Source organism: Furipterus horrens, unplaced genomic scaffold, assembly GCF_987537825.1.
Source record: "Furipterus horrens unplaced genomic scaffold, mFurHor1.1.pri manual_scaffold_3, whole genome shotgun sequence".
Taxonomy (NCBI): Eukaryota; Metazoa; Chordata; class Mammalia; order Chiroptera; family Furipteridae; genus Furipterus; species Furipterus horrens.
The window spans coordinates 111,090,505-111,114,512 of NW_028327173.1; the positions used below are offsets into that span (position 1 = coordinate 111,090,505).

General features: G+C 40.1%; 1 protein-coding gene and 1 non-coding gene across 5 annotated transcripts in view; both read left to right on the forward strand.

Moving 5' to 3' along the window:
- The first annotated feature begins 8,389 nt into the window (after positions 1–8,389).
- Positions 8,390–8,689, forward strand: LOC150015747 (signal recognition particle RNA). Its single transcript, XR_016510263.1, has one exon.
- A 6,520-nt stretch (positions 8,690–15,209) lies between these two features.
- The window catches only part of NEMF (nuclear export mediator factor), a 69,271-nt gene continuing 60,472 nt past the window's right edge, over positions 15,210–24,008 (forward strand). For 3 of the 4 annotated variants that reach the window (XM_090270087.1, XM_090270088.1, XM_090270089.1), the window contains exons 1-4: positions 15,211–15,333; positions 16,195–16,263; positions 16,393–16,495; positions 20,164–20,289. In XM_090270087.1, coding sequence (XP_090126213.1) covers positions 15,275–15,333; positions 16,195–16,263; positions 16,393–16,495; positions 20,164–20,289 — 357 coding nt within the window. In that variant the 5' untranslated portion in view covers positions 15,211–15,274. Of the gene's footprint in view, positions 15,334–16,194; positions 16,264–16,392; positions 16,496–20,163; positions 20,290–24,008 lie in introns of all 4 variants that reach the window. The other variant, XM_090270086.1, reaches the window with a different exon arrangement.

Genomic DNA, 24,008 nt, shown 5'->3' on the forward strand with positions numbered 1-24,008 from the left:
TTGACAAAAGTGTGCACCTATTCATGGTATTCTTAAGAAAAACAGAAATATACTCCTCCAACTTGATTTAATTTACATAAAACCCTACAGCTAGTATTACATTTTTAATTAATTTATTATTTTAAGATTATTATTTTTCTTTTTTTTAGTAAGAGGAGAAGGAAAGAAGAGAGCGAGAGAAACATTGATCAATTGCCTCTCGCTCACCCTCAACTGGGAACCTGGCCCACAACACAAGCACGTGTCCCAACTGGGAATCGAACCTGCAACCTTTTGGCTTGCAGGACGATGCCCAAACCACTGAGCTACACCAGTCAGGGCATTATATTTAATGGTAAAAGACTGAATGCTCTCCCAATAAGATCAGGTACAAAGCAAGGATGTTTACCCACACTGCTATTATTCAGTATAGTGCTGGAAGTTCTAGCCAATGGATTAAGGCAAGAAAAAGAGGAAAAAACGGTATATACATTGGAAAGGAAGAGATAAAACTATTCCTATTTGCAAAAGGCATGATTTCCTACATATAATATCCCAAGAAATCTACAAAAACAAACAAACAAAAACCCTTTACAACTGGTGAGTTTAGCAAGGTTGCAAGATTACAAGATGAACACTCAAAATCCACTGCATTTCTATATACCAACAATGACCATATGGACACAAATTAAAAATACAATAAGTTTATAACGACTCAAAAAATTAAAATATTTAGGCATAACAAAACACGTACAGGACATGTATGTGAAAAACTGTAACATACTAATTTAAGAAACCAAAGAATAGCTAAATACACAAAGAGACATACTACATTCATGATTTGGAAGATTCAACATGGTAAAGATGTCAATTTTCTCCAGTTTAATGCAATTTCTATAAAAATTTCAGTAAGATTTTTTTCGTAGATGTAGACAAGACTACTGTATGAAATTTATATGGAAAGCCAAAGAAACTAGAATAGCCAAATAATTTTCAAAAAGAAAAATGGGCCCTGGCCAGTGTGGCTCGATTGCTTGGAGCATCCATCATCCCCTAAACTGAAAAGTTGTGGATTAGATTCCTGGTCAGGGAGAATAGGAGAGGCAACTGATTGATGTTTTTAGCTCAAATTGATGTTTCTCTCCCTCTCTTTTTCCCTCTCTTTCCCACTCACTAAAATCAATAAGTATGCCCTGGTTGAGAGCTGAGAGAGAGAAAGAAAAGAAGGAAGGAAGGAAGTTAGGAAGGAAGGAAGGAAGGAAGGAAGGAAGGAAGGAAGGAAGGAAGGAGGAAGGAAAGAAGGAAAAGAGAATGGGAGGAATCAGCCTACCAAATCTCAAGACTTATATAGCTATAGCAGTAAGACTGTAATCTTGATGGAGGGATAGACACATAGATCAACTGAACACAGTGGAAAATCCAGATATAGACCCACACAAATATGTCTAATTGATTTGTTTGTGTTTATATCATATATAATCATATGTGTAACTATATATTATACATTTTGTATATATAAATTCATATGTAAATAAATGTGTATAAAACATTGTGGTAAAATACACAAAACCTAAAATTTGCCATTTTAACCATTTTAAGTGTACAATTCAGGAGTATTAATTACATTCACAATGTTGTACAACAATCATGACTATATATTTCCAAAACTTTTTCATCACCCCAAGCAGTAACTCTATATCCATTGAGCAATAATTCCTCATTCTCTATTCGCCTCAAACTCTATCTACTTTCTGTCTTGGTGTGCTTGCTTTTTCTAGGTATTTCATCTAAGAGGTATCATACAACATCTGTCTTTTTGTGCCTGGCTTATTTCACTTAGCATAATGGTTTTCAGTCCTCTTTATGGCTGAATAATATTCTATAATACCGTATTTTGTTCACCCATTCTCTGTTATGGGTACACAGGTTTCCATCTTTTGGCTATTGTGAATAGTGCTGCAATAAAGTTTGGTATACAAGTAAATGAGCCCTGATTTTCCATCATTTTGGGTATGTAAATAGGAATGGAATCCCTCGGCCATATGGTAATTTTATGTTTAATTTTTGGAGAAAATCCCAAGCTGTTTTTCAGAGCAGCCACACTATTTTACATTTCCACTAGTAATGTATGAGAGCTGCAATTTTTCCACATTTGTACCAACACCTGTTATTATTTTGTTTTGTTTTGTTTTAATTATAGCAGCCCTAGTAAGTGTGAAGTACAATATTACCTCACTGTGGTTCTGATTGCATTCCCTTGATAACTAATCATGTAGAATTAATGGGTAGAGTTAATGTTGAATGAATGCACAGAGACTTACTATTTTAATATTTTTTATCATAAGAGGGTAAATCTATCTTTTAGTTTATGTTATTATTAATATAAAAGACCATTATTATTAGTTTTTATAATGATAACAGCATTTTGTATATATTTATCTTAATTATACAAATAAGTTATTTCTTTTCTTGAAAATGGCGTTTTTGGATAATTAAGACTTTTAAAGTGATTAAAACAGATGCTGGCTGGGTGTGACCTCAGCCTGTCTAGAAGTCCCTAAATAAAGCAAGCATTCTTTCAAATATTATCTAATGAAAGTGAGACCATTCTAATATTTTCAAAACAAATAAATCAAATACAGCAGAAAGCTTTTTCCACACTGGTATGAAGAGAGAGAATAAAACTGTGATAAAGTCTGTTAATTATCAGATTTTAATGTATGAAGTTTTTGTTTGGGGACACGATTTATTCCATGGCAGATCAGAGTTAATGTAATAAATAGCCATGCTATAATAGAGTTATACTAAATCCTGAAACTTGAAAACATTTAGGCAGAACTGTCCAATGAAAGTCAAAATACAGCCCTGGTTGATGCGGTCCAGTGGACTGAGCGGCTGGGTTGCCAGCCTGCAAGAGGCAACTTATCAGTGTTTCCCTTGTACAAGATGTTTCTCTCCCTTTCTCCCTCCATCCCCCTCCCTCTAAAAATAATAAATAAGTAAAATCTTTAAAATGGGTTACTATTTTTTAAAAGTCAAAACATATCCAAAATCAAGAAAATTTCCCCATAACTTTAACTTGTATTCATAGGTCTAACAGTGTCATTCTGGATAGGTAACTTCGTCCTCTATTAGGATATATTCCGCTATTTTAAAACCTGCAACAAGAAATTAATTTATGGATCGATGAGATATTGTATATTAACCAATGAAAGGCTCTTCCTCCGTGTACGGTGTGGCCATTAAGTAAACATTGTTAATTCTCGTTAATCCATTGTTCGTTTATTAAATGTAATAGAATCAGGGTCAGCCCACTGGGAAAGGTCTCCGAAACGCAAATAACCTATCTAATGAAAACCCTGCCAGCAGCAGCAAGTGATCTCCCGGCGGTGCGCGGCGGAGAACCCGCAGTCTGTCGAAAGGCAGGAATCGGAGGCCTTCGTGGGAGTCTGCAGCCCAGCACCGGACCCCAGATTCTAAAGCCCCATGTGATGTAAGCGTTTAGTTCGCCTCGCCCCCGGCGGTCTCCGCTCTTCCCTAGCTGGTCCAGCCTCTCAGTCCTGGAAAGGCCCTGCTCCCCCCACCCCTGATGCCTCTGCCTCTCGCCCTACCCTCGCCTCGCATTGTTCCCGCCTTAAAGCGCTTGGCTGCACGCACTTGCCTCCCGGGTCAGTCCTGCCCTGCTCTCCCGAAAGCCCGCGTCCCCCCGGTCGCCCCGCCTTCCCTCTCTCCCGCCCCGCCTCTCCTCGCTCCCGGGCTATTCCGGCGGCAGGCTGCCTCTCCCGGCAACAGTTCCCAGGGAACAACCCTTTCACTCGTTGGTCTAGGCCTGCACTTCTTCAGCCGTCTCCCGCCTCCTCTTCAGCTGTTCTCTAGGGCCAGCAATTGAGGTTCCTGTGGTCAGCCCAACGTCAGCCTTGTCCAGTGCTTCTGCCTGATGGCTGCGGAGACCCAGCTTGCCCACAAGCCTTCTCCCTGACCAGGACAGAAAGCCTCTGTCTGACCTCATGCATTTCCTGTTTGAACCTCCAGGAAGGAAGAATTGATAAATGTCTTGAGCCTCACAGAGTGGAGTCGTCTAGACAAATAGTGACATCCCAGTGCAGTATCTCTTCTAATGTTTAGTGTCTCAAAGTTAACCGCCATTAACGTCATGTTTTGAACAAACAAAACCCCATACAGCTGGACATGCCGTTGTTTTTCATACTACAGTATTAAAAAGTAACCTAGATAACAAATGCTGGCAAGGATGTGGAGAAAAGGGAATCCCTGTATAGCGTTGGTTGCCGGAGGCTGGGGGATAGGGGAAATATCCCTGGTGGAGACCGCCAGGTGGCGACGCTAGACTGGGGGATAGGTTGGTAAAGCGTACAAACTTGCAGTTGTAAGACGAATAAGGTCTGAAAATCTATATATAATGTGGTGACTATAGTTGATAATACTTGTGGACAGAAAAAGGGGCCACATACTCAACCTGACAAGCTCAGGGATGGTCTGACATTAAAACTTCCTAACTAAAAGTGAGTCATGGTGTGTAGTCATGTCCTGGGCCATTATCTTCTTGACAAAAGTCAACCTTATCTGAGCCTGGCTATTGTCTTTCTGCATGTATGATAACATACCTTTGTAATGTCAAAGTAACCCCTCTTTTCCAGACCCCTGAGGGCACAATTTCCCACCAGAGCATGAGACCATGGAACCCCTCGTTGTTATCTTGTTCCCCACATACTACCTCTATGTGCTGTGAATGTTAATTGCTAACTATCCTGTGCCAACAAATGTAAAAGAAGCATTTGTCTCTCCGTTTTACTCTTTACCCAATGTGAGACTTCCTCGCTTTGCGTTCTTCTGCCCCCTTTATCTACCACCAATTAAGTTCATGTAACTGTAACCCTCCTTCTGCCTCCTTTGGTTGTAATGTATAAAATAAACTGCAAAACTGACATTCTCCAAACCATTTTCTCAATTTGTTGAGATTTTGCTTCCTAGTAATTGTAATCAGTTTGACTCAAATAAACTCATAAAAATTCTCATAGGTTTGGACATTTCTTATGTTGACACACTGTATTGTATAATTGAAGTTACCTAAGAGAATAGAAAAATGTTCTCACCAAAAAAATAAATAAAAGTAAATATGCGAGACAATGGATGTGTTAATTAACTTGAGGGGGGGAATCCTTTTGAAACCAGAAAAGTGGATCTCACGCTGCCTGCCACTACCAGAAATAATAGACAAGGACTGAATCTTTTTTATTTTGGGGGGGTACACTTGTTTATTTATTTTTATTGATATTCTATTACAGTTGTCCCAATTTTTCCTCCTTTACCCTCCTCCACCCAGCCCACCTCTGCTCCCACAGTCAATCCCCACACTTGTCCATGTCCACGGTTCATTCATACATGTTCTTTGACTAGTCCCTTCCCCATCTTTCCACCATTGTCCCCCTTCTCCCTCCCCTGTTTGCTCTCATTCTCTTTATGGGCACTTTATTCACATGCTAGCAATCTGAGAACATGGCAGGTTTTGTATCCTAAAAATCATCTTAACATCTCATCTCAAGCCAACCTCTTTTGTAAGAAAAGGGTAGGTAAGGGGTTTGAAATTCAGGGAAAAAGGTTAATCAGATAAAAGCTGCAGTCTGGCAATTTTCCTAGCATCCCTTCATGTTCTGACCAGTGATTCTTTATGTTTGTCCTGGTCGGCAGCTGTTCCCTCCCTGGAGCACAATAGCTCAGATATAACAGTGGAAAATTGTAACGGTGGGAAATTATAACCCACTCCATCATTCTTTTGATATTTTTTTCTGTAAGTGCTGACTCTACTATGTGGCTAGGAGATGAACAGCATGTTTGTATAAGGATCCTAGGAACTAGTTTAAAAAAATACAGACTCCAATCTTCAAGCATCTCAGCTCCAGGGAGATTTGGTGACCTTCAACGATGGATAGAGGATATCAGGAAGCCGTGATGACATGAAGCTAGGATGACTAAACCATATGATGCACACTGGACCATCACTTGCTTTATCGGAATGGACTATCCTTGTCTACATGTAGAGAACTTTTCAACCCCCTTCATTGATCTCTTTGTTCTGTTCCCCTCTCCCTCACAAAAACCTCTACCTCCACTGAGAGGGGGATATGGGCTTTGAGACGTGAGTCCCCCATCTTCCAGGTGGCCAGCACCTGAAAGTAAACCACTTTTCTTTACATCAGCACCTGCCTCTCCAGTATTGGCTTTCATAGTGGCAGGCAGCCAGACCTGCTTTCAGCAACACAGATGTTATCTTGATGGCTTGTAGTCCTCCTTGGGCACAAAAGTTGAATTGCTTGTGGGACTCTGGGAGTCAGGGTAGATCTGGCCATGCATTCCAGTTCTTAGAACAACAGCTTTCTACATGCATCAATCACTAACCCTATTACATATAATTAAAGCTAAAAATGTTTAACTCTTAAGGTCCCCCATCACTTTCACTATGTATGCATATATCAAATCACCACTTTGTACTCTTTAAATATCTTACAATTTTATTTGTCAATTACATTTCAATAAAGCTGGAAGAAAAATCACAGAACTTAAAAAAAAGAAAAAAGAAAAAAAAACAATTCAATTTTGTCAGTAATTAACTTAGCAATGCTTAGTGTAATGGACAGTGGTTCCACCTAAGTCATCATAAATTATGCATCAGATTGAGAGACATATACTGGCACTAAAAGTATAGTGACAAATAAAAGCAGAACATAAAAGATTCACAACCCAATTATAATAAAAATGGACATGTATACAAATAGAGGTTGGAGAAGGATACAGGACTCAAACTAGAAAATTGGACTCTTTACAGGAGGTTAAGGCTGATTCATCCCTTTGGGATGTCCTGGAGATGACTGGTGCTCTTTTGGTTCCTGCCTTTGAGGCGGGTTAGTAAGAAGCTAGGAAAATTCCTTGGCAAGGGGAATATGGAAACTGAGACAGACAGCTGAACAAATTGATTCAGCCGGTTTACAGCCAGATAATAAACCAAAGGTCTTATCTTCCCTACAAAAAAACACTTAGGAGCAAACAGTTTACACATTGCAGACGGTGCTGGGGCAGATCACCTCAGTCCAGTCCCTCTTCAGTGACACTCCTTGAAGATGAAACAAATCAGAAAATTACTCCAGTCCCTCTTTGTACTCATTTTGGTACATCAATATATTAAAGAACTCACCTTGAAAGCTGATGAATATTCTGCTAAGACCCTCCCCTGAGACTTCCCCTAGGATTCCTGACTGCAGAAGATAAAAGCCCTCAAAACGAAGGATATGGATGCCCACCCTCTTTGGAGCTAGCCATGCCCTTTGCTCAGGCCAGTATTAAAAACCAAACAAACAAAAAACCACTCTGGGGGCTCCCATGGGATTTGCAACCAGGAGAACAGTGGAAAGCAAAACCCCTGAGCCTGTCTCTAAGGAGAAATTTTGAGTAGTGGGTTTGAGAAAGGAAGGGACAACAGAAAGAAAGCTGCCTTTCCTTGAAAATGTGAGGATAAATTTTGAGAAGAGTGACAAGGAGTTCAAAGAATTTTTTCAACTTTAATTTATGTAAGAATGGAGCAAAAGTTATCTGCTGCAAGAGAGGAGGTGGCTGGTAAAGTTTGGATTGGTTTCTGGCAACAAGGGGGACCAGAAAAGATTGCTGATAGGAGACCAGAAACAAAACAAAACAAGAGAAGTCTGCTGGTTGCAGATTTACTACGGCTGGAAACTCTTTTTTTCCTTCTTCCCTTCTATACCTTCCTAATCTAAGCTTGTAACAAAAATGACTTCAGGCTGCCAAATCCTAATTCTTGCACCAGCATACCCAGATACTAGATTTTTCTCCAATAACTGGCAACAAACGTGCGAGAGTGGCGAAAGCAGACGGCTCTCTTCTTTCCAATAGTGAACACCGAGCTGGCCTCCAAGCACTATTGAGGAGCCTCGACCTCCGCTACCAAGTGTTATACTTCTTCATACAGCAAAGGCATCTCCTAAAACGCTTGCTGGGGACGATGAGATGTGAGGACACCTGGTTCTCTCGTAAACAAAGTCCCCGGCAAAAATGCGGCACGTATCTAAGGCGTGCGGAAGGAAGGCAATGCTGAGGTACCAGGTTATTGCCTTTCATTTTGCGCTCGGTATATCCGTCCGAACACCCGCTACGCGCATTAAGCGTATTCCGACCCAATTCTGTTACACGAAAACAGAGGTTTCACAACAAAATATCAGGAAATAAGACAGTGAAAGGAGCGATCCATCCTCGCTACGGATGGCAATCTCAGGTACACAGCCTCTAGACCGCCTCCTATGGGTGTGTTATTCCTGAGACGCCGCGCTCCGGGATGACGTCACCAGAACTCAGCCTCGAATACAGTTTCGCACCGTTGGCTGACGCCGGGCGCGGTGGCGCGCGCCTGTAGTCCCAGCTACCCGGGAGGCTGAGGCAGGAGGATCGCTTGAGTCCAGGAGTTCTGGGCTGTAGTGTGCTATGCCGATCGGGTGTCCGCACTAAGTTCGGCATCAATATGGTGACCTCCCGGGAGCGGGGGGCCACCAGGTTGCCTAAGGAGGGGTGAACCGGCCCAGGTCGGAAACGGAGCAGGTCAAAACTCCCGTGCTGATCAGTAGTGGGATCGCGCCTGTGAATAGCCACTGCACTCCAGCCTGGGCAACATAGCGAGACCCCGTCTCTTTTGCTTCCCCCCCATGACTTGAGGGAATTCTCTTCTGAATATTGTGTTTTCCAAATAAACGATAACTTTGGCCCCTTCCAGATTCAGACTTTTACGTACAGTTTACCTACCTTCATTACGGCCTCTCTTCCCATTATACACTTCTCAGACACCTCACTGCTGACCCCTACTGGAACATATTTAACACATCTTTGCGAAAAGCTGTTATCGCCTTCGGAGCCAACAGGGGATGCTCGTGTACTCACACAATCTGTCGGATAACTACGCAAAAGAGCACCTCCGACTCTAGAATTACCAAATTCTTCATGCAGCGATCGTTAGCTGCTCCATAAGCGGACCGAACCTGCCCTCCCCACCTCCTGCCAATAGGATGTCACTTTCTTTCACCCCTGGACTGCCAAGGTTTTTGCTTTTAAATGCTGCAGGCGTCAAGCTCTGTCTGGCCAAACAAGTCTTTCTCCCGAATCCTTAAATTCTACCCATTGACGATAGTGCTGACCTTCCGACGGGGCCTCTTCTTCTCTCCCCTAATAGAAAAAAAAGAACAACTTTAGGGAAGCCCAGATGCCCTTTGTGCAGAGATGGAGGGGCTAGCATGGCAGAATGCAGTTCCCTTGTCTCTCTCTGTTTGCCAAAAAGCTAACGTAAAAGAATTGAAGCGCAGAGCTTGGGGGCTGTGTTTTTGAACCCAGTGTTGATGAGAGGGCAAAGTCTCAATGACCTCTTGTAAGCCAAATTGAGCAAGTACTGTGTCTATATCTTTTTAAGGAGAAATAGGCGAATAATGAGTAAAAGAAGACAATCTTTCGAATGGTCAGTTCTGGTAGTCTGTGATAGTAATTCCATCGTTATGAAAGAATTATCTTAGAAGGTTCCCTTGTAAATGCATGCATTTTAGGGGCAGTGGAAATTATTCACACATTCACATCAATCTTGACATTAAGCTAATAATCTACTGGTGATTTAAAGACTACAAGCACACTACTTCAAGTCAAGATGGCAGCATAGGAAAACACTGCTTGTCTCCTCACTCAAGCACATCAAAATTACAACAAACCTATAGAACAACTATTACTCAAAACCATCAAAAATTGAGTTGAATGGAAGTCTGATGATTAGGGAGTTAAAAGTAAAACACATCCATCCAGACTGAGAGGAACGGAGGCCGAGAGGAGGGGTGGAGACGAGGAAAGGGCTGGTCCCATATCCAAGAGTGGTGGATAAAAATTCAGGAGGGATCTCTTGGGAGAAAGGAGTTCCAGCCCCACAGCAGGCGTCCCCACCCAGGGTTCCAGTGCCGGGAAGATAAGCCTCCACAAATTCTGGCTGCAAAAACCAGTGGGGGTTGAGTACATGGAAGAAACTTCTGGAGTCCCAAGCAGTTCCTCTTAAAGAATCTACACTGGGACTTACTTACTCAGACTCACTTCTGAGCTCCAGCATCACAGTAGCAGCTTGAAAGGCACCAATGATATACAGAGAGAAACTCAACTGTCTGCCATCAAGGCAAGAGCTGGGGGACAGCTTTCTCCCAACAGAAAGGCAGGCAGAGGCCAATGTCTCCTTTCTGTACACCTCCTGTCTTCCCCCCTCCCCCCCCCCTGCACAGCCATAGAGCTGGCAGTCTGGTACCATATCTGAGACTCCATCAAGCTGGCTAACACTGTTTGCCCTGTCCTGGAGATCACCAGAGACTGTCCCATCCAACTTATGGGCCCACCAAAGTTGCTTTTCCATATGAACAGCTGGTCTTGGCTCATGCTTCACAACTTCCTAAATCAGTGAGTCCCCAGCACTTGTACATTTTGCTAAATGGCCCCAGGCCCAGCATTAGTAGCAGCCAGTTTAGATTCACAGCTTGGCTTTTTCTGGGACTCTACAACCCTAGCACAAGTAGCAGCCATCTCAGATTGCTTTATAGCTCAGGCAGAGTGGCCCCAGGCAAAACAGAGGTGAGGGCTGATCTTGACCTGCACCATCTGGGAAATCCCAGAGCCTGCCCACCCAGTGGACAGCTACAGGCCATGTCAGAGCACCACCACCCTGCCTCCACACAGCTGATCCTCCATGGAGGACAGAGGTTGGTGGTCAGTGGTCACAGCCAGTTCTTATAGCTGACCCTCTCATTGATCTGCCAACAGCAATCAAGGCTCAACTACAAGAGGAGGGTGTATTCAGCCCATGTGAAGGCTGCACCTCAAGTACTCCAGTTGAGTGATAGGGGAGACCATGTCACTGGACCCTACAGGACACCTACTACATTAGGCCATGCTACCAAGACATGGAGTCATTGCAGCTCTACCTAATACACAGAACAAACACAGGAGGCTGCCAAATTGAGGAGGCAAAGAAATATGGCCCAAATGAAAGGACAGGTCAAAACTTCAGAAAAAGAACTAAACAAAATGCACATAAGCAATCTATCAGATACAGACTTCAAAACACTAGTTATAAGATTGCTCAAGGAATTTAAAACAACCATAAAAAAGATCCAGTGAGTAATGAAGGATTCAATAATTGAAATAAAGAACAATTTACAGGGAACAACAGTAGAGTGGATGAAGTCAAAAATCAAATCAATAATTTGGAACATAAGGAAGCAAAAAACAACCAATTAGAGCAACAAGAAGAAAAAAGAATAAATTTTAAAAAACAAAACAAAAACGAGAATAGTGTAACCAGCCTGTGGAACAACTTAAAGCGTCCCAACATTCACATCATAGGGGTGCTGAAGGAGAAGAGAAAAAGAAACAAATTGTGAAAATAATGAAAGAAAACTTTCCTAATTTGGTGAAGGAAATAGATATGCAAGTCCAGGAAGCACAGAGAGTTCCAAACAAGATGGATGCAAAGAGGCCCACTCCAAGACACATCATAATTTAAATGCCAAAGATTAAGGATAAAGAGAGAACTTAAAAGCAACAAAAGGCCCTGTCCAGGTAACACAATTAGTTAGGGCATCATTTCCATAGGCCAAGGTTGTGGGTTTGATACCCAGTCAGGGTACATACAAGAATCAACCAATGGATGCATAAATAAATGGAACAACAAATCTCTCTCTCTCTCTCTCTCTCTCTCTCTCTCTCTCTCTCTCTCAAAAAAAGAAAAAAAAAGCCACAAGAGAAAAGTTAGTTACCTACAGTGGAGTTCCCATAAGACTGTCAACAGACTTCTCAAAAGAAACCTTTCAGGCTATGGAGGATTGGCAAGAAATAGTCAAATTTATTAAAAGCAGGAGCCTACAGCTAAGATTGGTCTACCTTGCAAAGTCGTCAGTTAGAATCAAGGGGAGAGAAGAGAAAGAGCTTCCCAGACAAGAAAAAACTAAAGGAGTTACCAAACCATTATTATGTGAAATGTTAAAGGAACTTCTTGAATAAAAGAAGATCAAAACTATGAACAATAAAATGACAATAAGTACATATCTATCGATAATTTAGTCTAAAAAACAAGAAGAACAGAGACAGAATCATGAATACAGAGAGCATTTTTTTAAAGTTTTTATTTATTTATTTTTAGAGAGAAGGAAAAGAACGGAGAAAGAGAGGGAGAGAAACATCAATGTGTGAGAGATACATCAATCAGTTGCCTCTGGCACATCCCCAACTGGGGACCTGGCCTGCAACCCACGCATGTGCCCTGACTGAGAATCAAACCAGCAACCTTGGGGTTTGCAGGCCAGCACTCAGTCCACTGAACTACACCAACCAAGGTGGAGAGCATTTTGATTGTTGCCAGATGAGAGTGGGGTGTGGGAGAATGGATGAAAAGGTGAGGGGATTTAGAAGTACAGCTAGGCAGTTACAGAAAAGCCACTGGTATGTACATTATAGGAAATGAAGTAGCCAACAAACCTATACACATGACCCGTGGACATGAACAATCATGTGAGGATTGCCTGAGGGAGTCAGGGGTGCTTGATGGAGGGGGGCAAAGAGGAAAAGATTGGGACAATTATAGTAGCATAATCAATAAAATATAATTTAAGAAACATAAAGACTGCAAGCACAGATTTTTCACCACTTGTAAACTGAAAAGGGGAAAAAGTAGTAAGCTTTTCATAAAGCTAATTGTATTCCGGTTTTTGTAGATGGCATAACTATTCTTAAAAAGGCCCTCCTTGGACTGGATAAGTATCTTCATCATGGTGGCTTCTGTGTATGCCCTCTACAATTGTATGGATCGAGTCTTATTCCAATTCTTCAGCAGGACAACTTTTCAGGATTTAAAAGTCACCCCCTAATCTGTGTATTTTTCACTAAATGAAAATATGTGGAGATGCTTTTTACGTTTTAACGCTTTACCCCATTTCACCCCAAAATAGGAGGCAAAGTACTTTTGGCATCCTCATATGTTTTTTACTAAATAAATCTTGGAACTCGGTCCAGAATGACTTAGCTATCGAAGTAAAGACTGCTTTTGAGTAGCTGCCTCTGTTAGCCCTGAGATTCCAACCCACCTTCAATCTTTTTCACCACCTTTGGGGAGGTGTGCAAGGCAGAATAAGGCATCCTTCCCCCAAAGATGTGCATGGCTTAATGTCTGAACCCTATGATACCTTACTTTACATGGTAAAAAGAGGTTTACAGATGTGAGTAAATTAAGGATCTTGGGAGATTATCCCATGGGCACAATATAATTACAATGATCATTATAAGAGGGAGGTATGAGGGTCAGAGTCAAAGAAAGAGATGTGTCCTGGAAACAGATTGCAGTCATGCAGAGTCACCAACTAAGGAATGTATACAGCTTCTGGAAGCTGGAAAAGGCAAGGACACATATTTTCCTGTATAACCTCCAAACCTAATGTAGTCCTGCTGACCGGTTTGGAATTTCCTGGGCTTCAGAACTGTAAGGTAGTAAATTTGTGTTGCTTAAGCCACTGAATTTGTAGTAATTTGTTATAGGAGCAGTAGAAAACAAATACAGGTATAGTGTACAATGTTAGACTATATCTGAAAGAACTCTGTGAAGTCAGAAACTGTCTTCTTTAACATGCTTGTACTTTTTAAAAATCTTTTCATATTGTACAAGTTTTCAGGGTCAATACTCTCCCCCTTCTGAGTGTGAGTGTGAACTTTTCTTTAAGCCATAATATTTTAACAAATTATCCATTCATCTATCTATTCATCCAGCCACTATACATTAAAAAAATATTTAAGTGTCAAATATTTACCAGATCCCATGTTGATAGCAGAGAGCAGAAATAATATAGAGAAGTCGTTGCATTTGTAGAGCTTCCAATCTACTGTGGGAGGGAGCAACACTTATTTTAACATGAGCCATGTAAAGTGTGATTTAGGGTCTCGTGATGCCCTACTATCCGCATTTGTTTTGCTTGCCTGAGTGCCTGAAATGTATAACAAAAACTGTCCTGGGTTAAAGCATGGTTTTCAGACAGCCATTGCTATAAATGCACTTTGTTTGGCATTTACTCAATATCATTGAAAAATACCTATTTCAACCACCCACCAATACTTGGTCATACGTTATAATTTCCTACAACATTCATGAAATAAGTTCAGTATATCATGAAGTTGACTGTATTTTTAAAAGTTTTTAAATATGTTAATGGTGGAATATTTTTGACAAGCAGAAACTTTAAAGTTTTATGCATTCAAATATATTGTTATGGAGCATTAGTGAGCAAAGAGGACACGAGGCAATTTAGAAATAAATTTATGGCGTTTATTTACCTGGCCAGGGGCGGGTCTTCCCACCTTCAGAAGCAGAAGATGGGAGAGCCGCCCCGCCTTACAGACTAAAAGGTTTTTAAAGGCAAAAGAACTATACTCATGTCCTTGGGGTAGCCAGATAACAACAAAAAAACTACACAGGCGTGAGAAACTACATATATACACACTTTCTAATTTAGAAGGAGCTTCAGCTGATAAATACTTGGCACAAAACTATTCTCATGTCCTTGGCTACAGCTAGGGTCAGCTAGCAAAGGGGAGGGGAGCACAAGGTTGCGAGGATACGTGAGCAAAAAAAATAACCTGCCACTGGGGTAAAACGCAAAAAATGGCAAAGAGTAAAAAATGACCCATTACATATATTAGTTTTATCTTTTATGCTTTTGGTGTTTTGCTTTGAAGGGTCTTACCCATTCCAATAATTAAAGGGCGAATGAAACAGTTTCACTTTTTACATTTGTACATGTCCAAGTAACCGAACGGGAAGGAGCCATTGCTTTTACACACACAGCCCTAGGGCCCATCTCGGGAAATCTTCAAGATTGCCTCTCATAAATTGTCACGACCAGCAGGAGTCACTACGGAGGCTAGTTTGAGTTCTGAAACACAAGGGGGGAACGTAACAGAATTAATCCGTAAGCTTTCCAGGAAGGAATGTAGTTTAATAGAATAGTTTGGATCTATTTTAGGTCGCTCCGGGACAAAGAAAAGCGAGTTGACGGCCACTTGATAACCAAATTCTTTTGGAAAGTGTCAGAAACACATTCGCTTTAGGAATATTGGGTCTTCTGCGGGGCCGTAGATCTCCGCCAAGTGCGCCTGCGTGGAAGAGTAGCGGCGCCGAGTCAGGCAATAGTGAGACCTGCTGTAGCGACCTTCAAGCTTCGCCATGAAGACCCGCTTTAGCACCATTGACCTCCGTGCGGTACTCGCGGAGCTGAATGCCAGGTAATTAATGTACGACAGGTGACGGGACTCATGCAGGGAGTGCAGGAGACAGAAGCCGGGGCCCCACGGTTAAAATCAAGACCAGCCTGATATTTCCCCTTACTGCCCCCCGTGCTATTCTTTTGCGGACCTGGCTAGGCCAGGGCGGGCGGACGCATTGACATCTTTTCGTGGCCCGCAGAGTACTCGGAGGGTGACGGTGAGGGGTGGGGATGGGGTTCCCGACGGCGGCGTGACGCACCGCCTACTCGGGCGGGTTGCTAGTCTCTCAAGGTCTGGTGTCCGGCTATGGCGGGTTTCTCGCTTCGTCGGCCTGAGTCGCCTGGGGCTAGTAGCTAGAGTTTAGTAAAAACGAGACGCCGGGTGGACGCCAAGACGCCAGAGTCGTCATTTGCTCCAGAGGTTTCCAGAGTGGAGCCCTGGTTTCTTCCACACTCCTCCTCGCCCCAGAGGGAAGTGACAGATCTGGTCTGGTTATTATTATTTAGCTGTGTGAGCCTTGTCGTATTTCCCAGGACCCTGTTTACCTTTTTTGTTTCCTCTTGCAGTAAATTAAGTGGATTTAGACTGTCTTTCCTAAAAGAAAAAAAAAAAAATTGGGTCTTTTCAGAGACGCAAGGCATTGTACGGTGTTCCCAGGGCAGATGGACCACTTTCGTTCTTAAATAGTTGCACTTAAGTTGGGACTGAATGCCTGATGGCCTTCAGATTCTGTTCCTTGGTTGACTGCGTATCTTTGCAATGGAAGATCCCCGAAGTTCTTCTCCTTCACAGGCTCTGCTTCCCCCTGCAGCTTTCAGTTGTGTGAAGTTTTATGTTTCAAATGGTATAATTTGTTACATGTTTCCTTTCTCTTTGCAGCTTGCTAGGAATGAGAGTAAACAACGTTTATGATGTGGATAACAAGACATATCTTATTCGTCTTCAAAAGTAAGGTTTGTTCTATCTTTGGTAGTTAAATGAGATTGTTGATTTTTTTTTTTAACCTGTTCTTTCTGTTTCACTAACTTAGCGTTGGCAAATGCTCTAAAGAAACAATTAACTTTTTTTCTTCTACAGACCAGACTTTAAAGCCACACTTTTGCTTGAATCTGGCATACGAATCCACACAACAGAATTTGAGTGGCCTAAGAATATGATGCCGTCTAGTTTTGCCATGAAGGTAAATTTAACTTATACTTGAAAGTAAATGTTAAGGCCCTGAGATTGGTCCCTAACAATGAAGTTTTTAACAATTTGGTTTTCCTTTACTGTTACTGATAAAGTAGAGAGAAAATAAAGATGGAATAGTTGATGGACACTGGAATGAATCAAGTAGATGTTTACTGACTTCTCCTTATTACCCTTCACACCCAGCTATGCTCCAAATCTTTCTGTTCCTACAGTCAGCATTGTAGTTCAAGCTTTTATAACATTTACCTGTAGTCCATTAACTATATAGTCTACTTTGGATATCAAAATAATTCTGTATTAGACCAACATTAATTTTTTCTAAGCATCATTTTCATTAGTTAGCTCATGTTTTATGATTTCCTAGTTTCTGAATATCCCATATCCTAGAATTCTCAGCTGTGATCTGTTTCTCACCTGCCACCCCCCTACCTTTTTCCTAATCTTATTTCCCATAGCTCACTTTTGAGCAACCAGTTTGTATTTTGTTGGAATATCAGTGACATCAGTATATAACCAGTTATTATATCTTTTTACTCTTTACCTCTCTCCTTGCTTTTGTTTTTACTATTAAAACAGATTCTGCATTTGTGGACACGTTACTCATTTGCTTTTTGAGATATCAGGTATACTGAAAGTTCATGTGCTACAGAGGAAAGGTGTTAAGAGTCAGATATACCTAACTTTGAATTTAATGGTTTTGCCACTCCTTTTATAACTTGGAAAAGTTATTTAACCTCTTGGAACTTAGTTTCTTTAAATATCCCCCTTATGGGGTTATTGGTGAGGATTAATTGAAGTAATGTGTAAAGCATCTAACACAATGCCTGACACATATTAGGAATCCATATGTATTAATTTCCTTCTTCCTCTCCTCCTCACTTTTCTTCAGAAATTTATTTGTTTTGGCATTGTGTTATTTCATTAGAGGCTTTACAGAGAAGAGCCTTATCCCCAGCAACTTAGAATCTGTTTTGGATTGCAAGTTAGGTAAGTGCTTCCCAAATCACAAGAGTTGTCATAAAATTATCAAATTCTTAAAAGCATATTTAATAGTAACCCAAAATGGTTATTTTGGAGATTGCCCTTAATAGTAATGACACTTTATATTTGTATAGCCCTTTTCAAAGTAGATGGGTGTTGCATATTCTATTTAAGTTAACAATTCAGTGGATATGAGGAACAAATATTATAGGATGTATGATACTGGGATTGTATAAACACCCCCAAATTAGGCTATAGTATCAATGGGAGGTTAAATACTTATTTTTAAAAACTTAGAATTTTATGAGGTAGGTGTACAGATCAGTCTGAATGTGTAGAAAGATTCCCTCCAGTGGAGCAGACAATGGTAAGCACTTTATAAACTTAAAGAACTTTTTCTGTTGTATGGTACAGACAGGGCTGTGTCCAGTATGTGGTAAATCACAGTGTTTGTTTCTAGTTCTCACATTTGGGGGTGCCAGCTATAGTTCAGTGGATGGAAGGCTTTCACTAAGCTGCTAATAGGGAAACAAAACCCTCAAGATTTACATATGTATTATATGTCCATACATACTCATGATAAAGAATCGTTCCCTTTTCACCATTCATTGGTGAGGACTTCTGTTCTTCTCAAGGATGCACTTTATGTTCATTTTAACTCTACATTTCTTATATAAAAAGATTACTGGGGGACTCTGGAAGGCTTGATTGTGATTTTCCCCTGAGATTTAAAGATACCCCTATATGTACATTATTTAAATCAAAATCCTTGTAGGTTACTCTTAAATTAGAACTGTTAAATTTAGGAAGGGAGGTAGTTTATTCTATGAAGTATGGAAACTCTTCTTACAGCTGCCTGAATATATAAGTACATAAAATGAGAATTTTAGTTAGTTTGAAGTATAAGGTCTGGAGAATTAACTACTTAGTTATGAAAGAGTTGACATTCTAAGAATGACTCTTTGTCTTCCTTTTCTTCTTTCTTCTTTTTTTTATTTTTGAAGGTGGTTTTAGATTAACTTCTCTAAAATTTGTGTTGAACTTGAGTCTTGAAGAAAACATTTTTTCTTGTTGGTCTTGACTAACTAAAGGATCTTTCAAATTCAAAAATTAAAAACAATTCTAAGATTTTTTTTTTTAGGAGCCATTAAGTAGTCTTGTTTCTATTCCATGTCATACTTAAATATTTGTACTAAAGGATGGTACAAGTAATCTGAAACAAAAGGTATTTACCAAGTAATTTATATTTGGGTTAAATTAATTGCTAATTCCAACAAGAACCTTATGACTGGGGATATGAAGAATGGGATTTGATAATGAGTAGGAGTTTCTACATTTTATTTTGAGCTAGTTGATCAAAAGCTTGGAGATAGTACCAGAAAAATTCTGTTTGGGTTATATCAGTAAGTTTGTGGCAACAGAGGGTAGTAATTGGATGTAAGATGGGGGACTAATTTACAGAATACCAATAAGCTCATGGTTCAGAATTTGTATTTGAAGTGGAAGATTAGTAGAATCTTATTAATTTTTTTAAAGATTTTATTTATTTATTTTTAGAGTGAGGGGAGGGGAGGGAGAAAGAGAGGAGAGAAACATCAATGAGAGGTTGCCTCTTGCACGCCCTAACTGGATACCCAGCTCGCAACCTAGGTATGTGCCCTGACTGGGAATTGAACCAGCGATCCTCTGGTTCGCAGGCAGGCTCTCAATCCACTGAGACACAACAGCCAGGGCTGTTAATTAATTTTGAACACAAGCACACAAAAGGAAATTTGAAATACTTAAAAGACTGGAGTAGAAAGAGACAAAAAGGGATGGCTTTGAGTGAGGTCATCAGGGCGAGAATAGGGATTTAGCCGTGGTATAAAGCAACAATGTAAACTTCACAATAGTTCTCTCATTGTCTACTTAAAAATTGAATAGTAGGTTGCCCAAAAAGTCTGTTTAGTATTTTTCTGTAAAATAAGACACATTTTTCATTTTCACCAGTAACCTGATTGATTTGGATATTTTGATTATGTCAGCTGTCTCCCACTATTGGCTTCTAGTGTGTAGAGGCCAGCAGTCATGCTAAACTTCTTTCAATGCGTAAGACAGCCCCACAGCAAGGAATTATTTGGCCAAAATGTCAATAGTACCAAGAAACTTTGTAAGCCACTTTTGACACATTTGATCAGTCAATGGCACCTCCATACACTGCATAAATCTTTTTCACATTTCAGCTATTTTTACCTTTCTTGTAATAAGGAAGCATAATGCGCTGAAAATGTTGCATATTTTCTTCCATTTTCAATATTGAAATGACTGTACAAAAATTCACCAATTTTGATAAGTTATTTTAAACTGCACGCTGATAATGACAGCTGTTACAGTGCAGTCTAACAAACTTGTTTCAAATGAAGTTAAAGATAACTAAGTGCTTCTAGAGCCATGGTACAGAACAAGTGTAACAGACTTTTTTGCCAAACCAATAAAATACTGTTTCAGAGTTAGCAGAGTTGTCTGAACCAAAATGTTTTCCTCTGATTATCTGAAAGCTTTTATCTGATAGTGTTTTATTTGCTACTTTTAAAATAGTATTCCTGATGATAATGAAAAGAAAAACTTAAACCAATACCAAATAATTAGGAATTCACTTTTACTATATAAATGGATTTTTCTTCTGTTTCTTGCTAGTGTCGAAAACATTTGAAGAGTCGGAGATTAGTCTGTGCAAAACAGCTTGGTGTGGATAGAATTATAGATTTTCAATTTGGAAGCGATGAAGCTGCATATCACTTAATCATTGAGCTCTATGATAGGGTAAGTTAAATTTGGGGATGGGGTGAAGGAGAATTCATCATTATATTGTTATTAATTAATAGTGCTGTAAAACATGAATGGAACACTTTCTTTTTCCCCTGTATCAAAGGCTAGTATTGATAAACTAGGATAACAAGTGCCAAACAAGTAAAGTATAATTTTTGAGTTAATAACCTTCATTTTATCTGGAGATCAGAACTTAGGCATACCTCAGCTATTTAAAATGGCATTCTCTCTTACTTTATATTTCAGGACTAGTGTGGTGCAACCCGAAAAATCAGATAATTGAGTCATAAATAAGAGAGCAGTTGAGACTCAGAGATGTCACCATGTTTTCACAGTGTCATCAGTCATAAGAGGAAGAATACTGAGGGCTTCACCATTTCTGCTTCTTGCCTCTCACTTATTCCATTGGTCACCAAATTCTGTCTTGTAAATGTTTCATGAGCTACTTACAGCAAAGTAAGTTCCATATGCATCAAAAATTTAAATATAAAAGCGGGAATTTAAAATGCAGAAAGAGAAAACAAGTGGTCCAGTGGTCAGTTACCAAAATCAACCAAGGTCCCTAAAACAAAGTACCCTCAGTGTGGGGAGGTGACCTGGCTCTTGATTTAGTCATGTCTCTGGCAGTGCGTATATTCCAGATAGTCATCTGTGAAGTATATGCTTCTGTAGCCAAAGCTTAAGTTAGGCACTTCATTACAAAAAAGAGAAAATCACACTGTGAGGGCTTACACTATACCTAACCACTCTTACATTTCCTTTGTATGATGATATTAATATTTTCATCTCTTTAGACTGTCAGGAGAAAGACATACATACTTGAAATAATATCAAGAGTATTTTTTATTTTTTGTAAACATAATATAGGAAAATGAGTCTAATTTAAGGAAGATCTTTGTCATGCTCATGTGGAGTGGTGAGCAAAAAATGCGAATGGGGCTCTAAATAGAAATATTAGATCCGGTTTAATGAAACTAGAGAAAACAACCAGGAAGGAAGAGTAATTGCTCATGAAAGAAAGTCAGCAGACACTTTGTTAACACATGAATAAAGACTGAGAGAATAACATTTTAGAAGATAGAAATTACTGAGAAGCGGGTTAGAAGCAATATGGTACAAGGAAAATGATATACATAGTGAGAGATTTAGGTATAATTTTATGTTTCAGAAAACTGGAAATGACAAGTGATCAAGTGAGTATACTGCAGGGCTTTCCTTAAGCCAAAGAATCCTCATAACTCCTCCTTTCTCCACTCCCCAAAACTAACATTTCATGGAGCTAGCAAACCAGCCATCTTCTAAGAATAATTATGTATAAAGCTTCTTAGAAATATGTATGTTCCATGCCAAGGTAGGGTTGCATTTTAACAGAGGCTACTATTAATTCAGAGTCCCAAACTCCATCCAATAAGTTTTATATGTTAATGCCTAGAGGAGCAACATGAATAATTCCACAGCTTTGTACAGCTTTGAGCAAATATGTGTCCTTACATGCCATACAGTGTTAACAAGGAACCGTAGAAGTTATGTTCTCATGCTATTTAGCAGATTTACTTTGTAGAATGTACCAGCAAAGTGTTCAGGACAGTGCTGTTAACACCTGGAAGAGCTGCAGACATCATTCAGCCGAACTACAATGATTTACTTCTGGTTTTCTTTTTTAATTGATTTAGTGAGAGAAAGAAACATTGTTTTCTTGTTCCACTTATTCATGCAGTCATTGGTTGCTTCTTGTACATGCCCTGACTGGAGATCAAACCTGCAACCTTGGTGTACCAGGATGATGCTCTAACCAACTGAGCTACCAGACCAGGGCCAAACCGCAATGATTTTTTTTTTTTTTTTTCAATATAAAAAGCGAAGCCATAGAGGTACTAGGTAAAAATATGGATTAACATTGGTGAATTTGGGATGAAAAAGACTTCTAAACCTAACAGTGAAAACAAATATTGGTAAATAGGACTATTAATTTTAGACCTATGTAAGGCAGAAGACACTGTGAACTGTATTAGAAAATGAAAAACTGAGGGAAAATATTTTAATTTGTGTGGTAAATAAGATGTACATAACACTAATATGTAATTTTCATAAAACACATAAGTGGAAAGATGGGCAAAATGCCTGATTTAAAAATTCAAAAAGAATAAATATACATGGTTTATAAAAGCATGAATACGTGTCTAGGTTGATGAGTTACTGAAAAATAAAAACAAGGTATTTTTCTCCCTCCTCTTTTTTTCCTCAGTCAATATGTATATAAGCAATTATAAAGTTTGATAGAAACTAGTATTAGCATGAATGTGGAGGAACAAGAGTAGATGGGAATATTTTCAGAATTTGACAGTATATGACATGATTTTTAATAGTTTGTGTATATAACCTTTGACCCAGGAATTTCACTTCTAGTAATTTATCATAAGCAAATAAGATAAGTGCTCCGGTAGGACCATACCACGGATATTCATCATAGTGTTTATTATAGTTAAAACTTGAAAAGAACCTAAATGTCTCTCAATGAGAGCTTGCTTAAATAATTAAGGGAGATCCAAATAATAGAATGCTAGGCAGACTTCTGGTCAAGATGGAGGCATAGGTAAACACGGCTTGCCTCCTCCCACAACTACAGAAAAATTACAACTAAACTACAGAATAACTATCACCCAGAATTGTCAGAAAATCGAACTGTATGGAAGTCTTGACAACCAAGAAATTTAAGAAGTCACATTCATCAGACGGTAGGCAGGGCGGAGATGTGGAATGGGTGGTCCCACACCCATGTGTGGAGGATAACAATAGGGAGGTATACCTCTGGAGCAAGGGATCCCAGCCCCACACCAGAACACCCAGCCCAGGGATCCAGTGCCAGGAAGATAAGTCTCCATAACTTCCGGCTCTAAAAACCAGTGGGGGTTGGGGTGGAGGAAGAAATTACGGGATTCTCAGGAATCTCGTCTAAAGGGCCTGCAACTTACTTAGGACCTACACAGACTCACTCCCTCTGGGCTCCAGCACCAGGACAGCAGCTGGAATGGTACCAGTGGCATACAGGGAGAAACAAGTGTCTGGCATGAGGGCAAGTGCCAGGGGACAGCTTCTCGGACAAAATTCCAGAGACCAGGTGACACTACATCTGATATTTCCATCAATCTAGTTCATAGGGTGGCCCTGCCTGGGAGATGACCTCAGGCTCCACCCCATCCAGCTTACTGGTGTGCTTTTCTGCAAGACACCTACATTAGGCCATACTACTAAGATACGGAGTCAAAGCAGCTCTTCTAATACACAGAAACAAACACAAGGAGGCTGCCAAAATGAGGAGTCAAAGAAATATGGCCCAAATGAAAGAACAGATCAACACTCCAGAAAAAGAACTGAACAAAATGCAGATGAGCAATCTCTCAGATACAGAGTTCAAAACAGTGGTTATTAGGATGTTCAGGGAACTCATTGGGTATTTCAACAGCATATAAAAGACCCAGACCAGAAATTAAGGTTATGCTTAGTGAATTAAAGAAAAATTTACAGGGAACCAACAGTAAAGGGGATGAAGCTGAGAATCATATCAATGATTTGGAACATAAGAAAAAACATTCAGTCAGAACAGCAAGAAGAAAAAAGAAAAAAACAAGGACAGGCTAAAGAGCCTGTGGGATATCTTCAGATATGCCAACATCCAAATTACAGGGATGCCAGAAGGAGAAGAGAAAGAGCAA